Source organism: Babylonia areolata, chromosome 27 (assembly GCF_041734735.1).
Source record: "Babylonia areolata isolate BAREFJ2019XMU chromosome 27, ASM4173473v1, whole genome shotgun sequence".
Lineage (NCBI taxonomy): Eukaryota > Metazoa > Mollusca > Gastropoda > Neogastropoda > Buccinidae > Babylonia > Babylonia areolata.
Window position 1 is genome coordinate 27,634,725 of NC_134902.1, and position 7,500 is coordinate 27,642,224.

General features: G+C 46.5%; 1 protein-coding gene across 4 annotated transcripts in view; it reads left to right on the forward strand.

Annotated features, from left to right (window-relative positions):
* The window catches only part of LOC143301270 (tumor protein p53-inducible protein 11-like), a 158,306-nt gene that overhangs the window by 144,671 nt on the left and 6,135 nt on the right, over window positions 1-7,500 (forward strand). Inside the window, exon 6 of one of the 4 annotated variants that reach the window (XM_076615433.1) lies at window positions 4,227-4,515. The exons of the other annotated variants lie outside the window; for them this stretch is intronic. Coding sequence (XP_076471548.1) covers window positions 4,227-4,372 — 146 coding nt within the window. The 3' untranslated portion in view covers window positions 4,373-4,515. Of the gene's footprint in view, window positions 1-4,226; window positions 4,516-7,500 lie in introns of those variants that run through there. 4 annotated transcript variants of the gene reach the window in all.

Below are 7,500 nucleotides of genomic sequence, written 5' to 3' on the forward strand. Positions count from 1 at the left end.
TCTCTCCGTTCCTTCCTCTTTATTACTGCGTCACTCTCTCCGTTCCCTCCTCTTTATTACTGCGTCACTCTCTCCGTTCCCTCCTCTTTATTACTGCGTCACTCTCTCCGTTCCTTCCTCTTTATTACTGCGTCACTCTCCGTTCCTTCCTCTTTATGACTGCGTCACTCTCTCCGTTCCCTCCTCTTTATTACTGCGTCACTCTCTCCGTTCCCTCCTCTTTATTACTGCGTCACTCTCTCCGTTCCCTCCTCTTTATTACTGCGTCACTCTCTCCGTTCCTTCCTCTTTATTACTGCGTCAGTCTCCGTTCCTTCCTCTTTATTACTGCGTCACTCTCTCCATTCCCTCCTCTTTATTACTGCGTCACTCTCTCCGTTCCTTCCTCTTTATTACTGCGTCACTCTCCGTTCCTTCCTCTTTATGACTGCGTCACTCTCCGTTCCTTCCTCTTTATTACTGCGTCACTCTCCGTTCCTTCCTCTTTATTACTGCGTCACTCTCCGTTCCTTCCTCTTCATTACTGCGTCACTCTCTCCGTTCCTTCCTCTTTATTACTGCGTCACTCTCCGTTCCTTCCTCTTTATTACTGCGTCACTCTCCGTTCCTTCCTCTTTATTACTGCGTCACTCTCCGTTCCTTCCTCTTTATTACTGCGTCACTCTCCGTTCAGCAGCGAAACAAAACTCTGCTTTACGGCACTTAAAAGTGCACACAAAAGTACAAAATGGAACTAAAACACATTTCGAGTACCTCAAAAACAACACAACGAGGCAATCATGTTCCCTCTCTCTCTCTCTCTCTCTCTCTCTCTCTCTCTCTCTCTCTCTCTCTCTCTCTCTCTCTCTCTCTCTCTATCTTCTCTCTCTCTCTCTCTCTCTCTCTCTCTATCTATCTATCTATCTATCCTCTCTCTCTCTCTCTCTCTCTCTCTCTCTCTCTCTCTCTCTCTCTCTCTCTCGATGATTGTGTTGTTTTTTTCTTTCCCCGAGTACCAGCCCATTTTGTGGCGCCACCAGAAGACTTTCTGGAGCTTTGTTAACTGGCTTTTTTTGTTTTGTTTTTTGTCTTGTCTTTTTTGTATTGTCTTGTCTTGTCTGTCTTGTTTTTTGTTTGTTTGTTTTTTTAACTGATTACTATCTGGCTTCCATGGAAAAAGGTTTCTGGGAAGCTGTACTAATTGCTGATTTCTATTCCTTTCTTTTTTTTTTTCTTTTTTTTTCCGGTGGGTTCGGGGTGGAGGAGGGGGAGGCGCGGAGGGGTTGGGTCTTTGTGTGTGTGTGTTGCCTGCGCGTGCGCGCGCGCGCGCGCACACACACACACACACACACACACACACACACACACACACACACACACACACACACACACACACACACACACACGATCACGCTCACGCTCACACTCAACACTATATCTGCATCATCATCGTACATGATAGCGATGATGGACGTTGCAGAGTTTTAGCGGTCGCGGAAACTGTGAAGTGCTAACAGGAGTGGACAAATGCAGAGGGCATAATATGACGGAAACAGACAAGTGTAAGCAGTGATGGAAATTTCAGAATGAATCATTGTTAACAGTGGTGGAAAATTTTAAACTGAAAAAAGTCAACTGTTTGCCGTGGTAGAAATGTTTTGGGGGTTTTTTTGTTTGTTTGTTTTTTTAAACGTCAGAAGTGGTGAAAATAGTAATGACGAACATTCTGAAGTGTTTTCAGTATTTAGAAATTAGCTATCGAAAAACTTTTTTAAGTGTTGGAAGTGGATTGAAACTGTAAATAATAATAATAATAACACATTCAGTACAATATACATAGCAAATTATTTAATGTGTACATACAAATTAAACAGACATGCATGCATACACACATGCGTAAACAAAGGCAGTTTTGAACAGCTGAGTACTTGAGATTGATTTTGAAGATTGAAGTGGAGGTGTCTTGGTTAATCTACATGGCAAGGAGTTCCACTGGGCTGGGACGGAGAATGAAAAGGAACCGTGACCGAACTTTGTATTTTGTATTTGTATTTCTTTTCATCACAACAGATTTCTCTGTGTGAAATTCGGGCTGCTCTCCCCATGGAGAGCGCGTCGCTACACTACAGCGCCACCCTTTTTTTTTTTTTTTTTTTTTTTTTTTTCCTGCATGCAGTTTTATTTGTTTTTCCTATCGATGTGGATTTTTCTACAGAATTTTGCCAGGAACAACCCTTTTGTTGCCGTGGGTTCTTTTACGTGCGCTAAGTGCATGCTGCACACGGGACCCCGGTTCATCGTCTCATCCGAATGACTAGCGTCCAGACCACCACTCAAGGTCTAGTGGAGGGGGAGAAAATATCGGCGGTTGAACCGTGATTCGAACCAGCGCGCTCAGATTCTCTCGCTTCCTAGGCGGACGCGTTACCTCTAGGCCATCACTCCACTTTGTTTTGTTTTTTGTTGTTGTTGTTTTTTTTGCCACAGAATTTGGGACAGTTTGTTTTCTATATATTTCGAAACTGATGAATGATGATGGGAGTGAGGGAGAGAACGCCATTGGGGTTGGGCTCCAGTTAGGTTTTGGACTATTCGTCAAGGCTGTATGTACCGTCATAAAAAATGTGATTGTCCTGGTGTCAGCCAGGTTGAGAGAAACCAAACATCCGCAGTATTGGTCAGTAAATTTGACGGGCGCAATAGCCGAGTGGTTAAGGCGTTGGACTGTCAATCTGAGGGTCCCGGGTTCGAATCACGGTAACGGCGGCGCCTGGTGGGTAAAGGGTGGAGATTTTTACGATCTCCCAGGTCAACATATGTGCAGACCTGCTAGTGCCTGAACCCCCTTCGTGTGTATATGCAAGCAGAAGATCAAATACGCACGTTAAAGATCCTGTAATCCATGTCAGCGTTCGGCGGGTTATGGAAACCAGAACATACCCAGCATGCACACCCCCGAAAACGGAGTATGGCTGCCTACATGGCGGGGTAAAAACGGTCATTCACGCAAAAGCCCACTCGTGTGCATACGAGTGAACGCAGAAGGAGAAGGTCAGTAAATTGGACCAACACTCCCACAAAGACGCATCCGTGAAGTGAATGACTATCGACGGTGTGGTCCCAGTCTTCCCACATCACGCTCAGCTCAGGGTAGGAGTCGGCCACGGGACGAAAAAGAAAAAAAACAAAACAACTAAACAAAAACGAAACACCTCTGATGGGAATCGAACCCTCGCCAGCCCCCTCTCAGTCGTCAGTTTGTGACGCTAACCGCTTCGCCACAACTGATTACTTTGACTGAAGTCAGTCTGTGTGTGTCTGTGTGTTTGTAAATGTGTTTTTGTGTCTGTGTGTGTGTAAATGTGTTTGTGTGTGTGTGTGAGAGCGCACGCACACACGCGCGTGTGTGTGTGTGTGTGTGCGCGCGCGCGTCTTTGTGTGTGTGTGTGTGTGTGTTTCACTTTATATGTGTGTGTGTCTTTCTGTGTGTGTGTGTGTGTTTCTCCATGCGTGTGTGTGTGTATGTGTGTGTGCGTGTCTTTCTTTCTCTATTTGTGTGTGTGTCTTTCTCTATGTGTGTGTGTCTTTCTCTATGTGTGTGTGTGTGTCTTTCTCTATGTATGTGTGTGTCTTTCTCTATGTGTGTGTGTGCCTTTCTCTATGTGTGTCTTTATGTATGTGTGTCTTTCTCTTTCTCTATGTATGTATGTGTCTTTCTCTATGTGTGGGTGTGTGCCTTTCTCTCTATGTGTGTGTCTTTCTCTATGTGTGTCTTTCTCTATGTGTGTGTCTTTCTATATGTGTGTCTTTCTCTATGTGTGTGTCTTTCTCTATGTGTGTCTTTCTATATGTGTGTGTGTCTTTTTCTATGTGTGTATGTGTGTGTCTTTCTCTGTATCCGTCTTTCTCTATGTGTGTATGTGTGTGTTTTTCTATATGTGTGCCTTTCTATATGTGTGTGTGTCTTTCTCTATGTGTGTGTGTGTCTTTCTCTGTATGCGTCTTTCTCTATGTGTGTATGTGTGTGTCTTTCTATATGTGTGCCTTTCTATATGTATGTGTGTGTGTGTCTTTCTCTATGTATGTCTTTCTCTATGTATGTGTGTCTTTCTCTATGTGTGTGTGTGTCTTTCTATATGTGTGTGTGTGTCTTTCTCTGTATGCGTCTTTCTCTATGTGTGTGTGTCTTTCTCTATGTGTGTCTTTCTCTCTATGTGTGTGTGTATGTGTGTCCTTCCCCCTGACAGTGTCCGCCATGGGGGCGGTGCCCATGCGCGAGCTGCTGCCGCTGAGCCGCCTCCTGTGCCACGTGCTGAGGCTGGGGGCCACGGGGGTGAGCGGGGCCTTCTACTGGATCGTGTGCCGCGAGGCGCGCCACTACACCTTCCGCTGAGGAGGGGGAGGGGGGTGGGGGTTCGATCCCCCAACTCCCCCCTACCCTCTCTCTCCCCACCACCCTAACCCCCTCCTACAGCAACCCCTCCCCTCCCTCCCCCCCCCCCAACACCCCTATCCTAACCCTAACCGTTGCCCTTCCTCTCCTCACCTCACCCCTGCCCCCCCCCCCCCCCCATCTTCCACTTCCTCCTCCCGCCTCCACCCATCTACCGACCCCCGACCCCCCAACCACCACCACCAACACCACCACTCTCCACGCCCCGTAACCGTCGCCTTGTCTGTGTTTCTCTCTGTTGTTTTTTTTTGTTTGTTTGTTTGTTGTTGTTGTTGATTTGGGGGGGAATGGGGGTGGGGTGGATCTATTTTCTTTTTTCTTTTTTTCTCCTGAACTCCTGGTCTTCCCCCCCCCTACCCCCCTCCCCGCAACCCCCCCCCCCCCCCCCCCCCCCCCCCCTTCATCTTCCGCGCCTTTGGTTCATTCAGTGGCATTACTTCCTATATACGTCGCTCAATCCACATCCGCTCGCCCACCCATCCGCAACCTACACACTCCCCCACCCCACCCCACCCCACCCTCAACACACACACACACACACACACACACACACACACACACACACCATTACCACCGCCACCGCCACCACCGGAATCTGTATGATAGTCGGTTTCGGTTTCAGTTTCTCAAGGAGGCGTCAACGACGTTCGGACAAATCCATATATGCTGCACCTGCAACCCATCTGCTAGGCAGAAGATACCTTTCCAGCAGAATACCCCCCCAACGCGCTTGAGTGCAACCGTATATATTTGTGCACCTGTCAGTGTGTGTGTGTGGGGGGGGGGGGGTGTTCTTCAACTTTTTTTTTTCTTTTTTCTTTTTCCAGAAGACATCCTTTTTTTGCCGTGGGTTCTTTTGTTTTTGTACGCCAAGGGCGTGCTCCACAAGGGGCCTTGGTGTATCGTGTCATCCGGAATAGTTCAGTTGGGAGAGCGTTGGACTGAAGATTTAAAGGTCCCGGGTTCAATCCCGGGAACACAATCCGGCGGTTGACACTTTTTTAACTCTCTCCATACGAACGGCGAAAGAGACGACGTTTAACAGCGTTTCACCCCAGTTACCATCATCAAAATATTGCAAGCGGAATGCTCTTATACTGAAGAGGTGAATGTTGACAAAGAATACCGCATTCTGACGACGGAAGCTAAAGGTTGGGTCATTCAGACACCCACTGGACATCCGAAGGGTCTGTGTAGAGGAGAAGAGAGGACTGGTTGTACTGAGTGAGTTAAGCGCGTTGGGTTACGCTGCTGGTCAGGCATCTGCTTGGCAGATGTGGTGTAGCGTATATGGATTTGTCCGAACGCAGTGACGCCTCCTTGAGCTACTGAAACTGAACTGAAACTATCGTGTCATCCGAATGAACAGAAGCTCAGTTTGATTTTTTTTTTTTTTTTTCCTTTGCAAGAATCTGTCGACGTTGCAAAAGTCTTTGACAGGAACTCTGGTCCATTGCAAGCATGGGATCGGGGGGGGGGGGGGGGGGGGGAGGGGGGGGGAGTAGAAACTGAGGTCACCATGACAGTAAGGACTGGGGGGGGGGGAAGGGGGGGTCTTTGTCTGTCTGTCTGTGTGTGTGTCTGTCAGCCTGTTTTCCTGTTTATTTGTGCAGTCTGTGTGTGTGTTTCTCTCTCTCTCTCTCTCTCTCTCTCTCTCTCTCTCTCTCTCTCTCTCTCTCTCTTCCTATCTCTCTCCCAATCTCTCTCCCCCGCTCCTCTCTCTCTCTGTCTCTCTCTCTCTTCCCCCCTTTCTCTCTTTCATTCTCTTCCCCCTACCCCCGCCCCCCCGCCCCCCCCTCCCCCGCCCCACGATTCTCACTCTCCTCCCCCTTCCCCACTCCCTCCCCCTTCCACGCTTCCTTCCTTCCCTACCTCTTTCTCTTCAGGTCAGGTGACTTTACAGGGTACCGGCTCAGCACCCCGCTCCCCCCACGGCCCCCCACGGCCCTCTCCGCGGCCTTTCTTTGGCCACAGCAAGTGAGATTTTACCTGTCTTGCCGCCTGCTTGCGTTCAGTGGTGGTAATCTTCTGTCATGACGATGATGCTGTCGTTTGTTTGTTGTTGTAGTTGACGTAGTTGGTGATGTCGTCGGTGTGCAGATTTTTTTTTTTTTTTTTTTTTTTTTTTTTTTTTGCTGTTTGCTTTTTTTTATTCACTTGTTTACCTAATAGTATGTTTAGCAAGTTTAGTTCTTTTTTCGTTCTTTTTTTTTTTCTTGGTAGTTAATTATTTTTTTCCCCCGCCTGCTTGTGCTGCCACCCTCCTCCCACCCCCACCCTCACTCTGCACCCTTCCCTTCCTCCTTCTGTCTCTCTGTCTCTGTCTCTGTCTCTCTCTCTCTCTCTCTCTCTCTCTCTCTCTCTCTCTTCTCCTCCCCCATGTAACTCAACTGTTGTTGATGAAAATCATTCTGTGTTTCATTGTAAGTCTTATGAGTTTATTCGCAAAAAAAAAAAAGGACTCTTTTTGAGAAAGATGTGGTAAAAAGAGAAGATATGATAATGTTGCTTTGGTCGAATGATGAAGATATCATAAAATCATTATCCAAATATATGTCTGAAGCTTGGGATTTTCGATAGAAAATGATAGACAGTAGTTCAGGTACCCAAATATGAAAACAAAACAAAACATTCTTACAAAATTACGCTGCGACTGTTATTATTCACTCTCAGAAAGAAAAAAAAAAAGAACGATTATAGGATATGTCCCTGTATGGTAATTTGATACACGTGGTAATTTGATATGCGTGAATGTGTGTATGTGTGTGTATATGTAAGAATGTTCATTCATTATGGATGGTCGAGCTGACACATGTTATAAGCTGTTTTTTGTTAGTCTCATTTCCTGCATTGTGTTAATTATGCGTGTGTTGAATATATTAATGTACATTTTGTTTGTTTGTTTGATCTTATATCTCCTGAAAATGTATCCCTTTGTCACAAGGACTGAACAGTCATTGACAGTAAAACGTCAAAGCGCCTCTCTCTCTCTCTCTCTCTCTCTCTCTCTCTCTCTCTCTCTCTCTCTCTCTCTTTATATATATATATGTATATATATAATTATATAT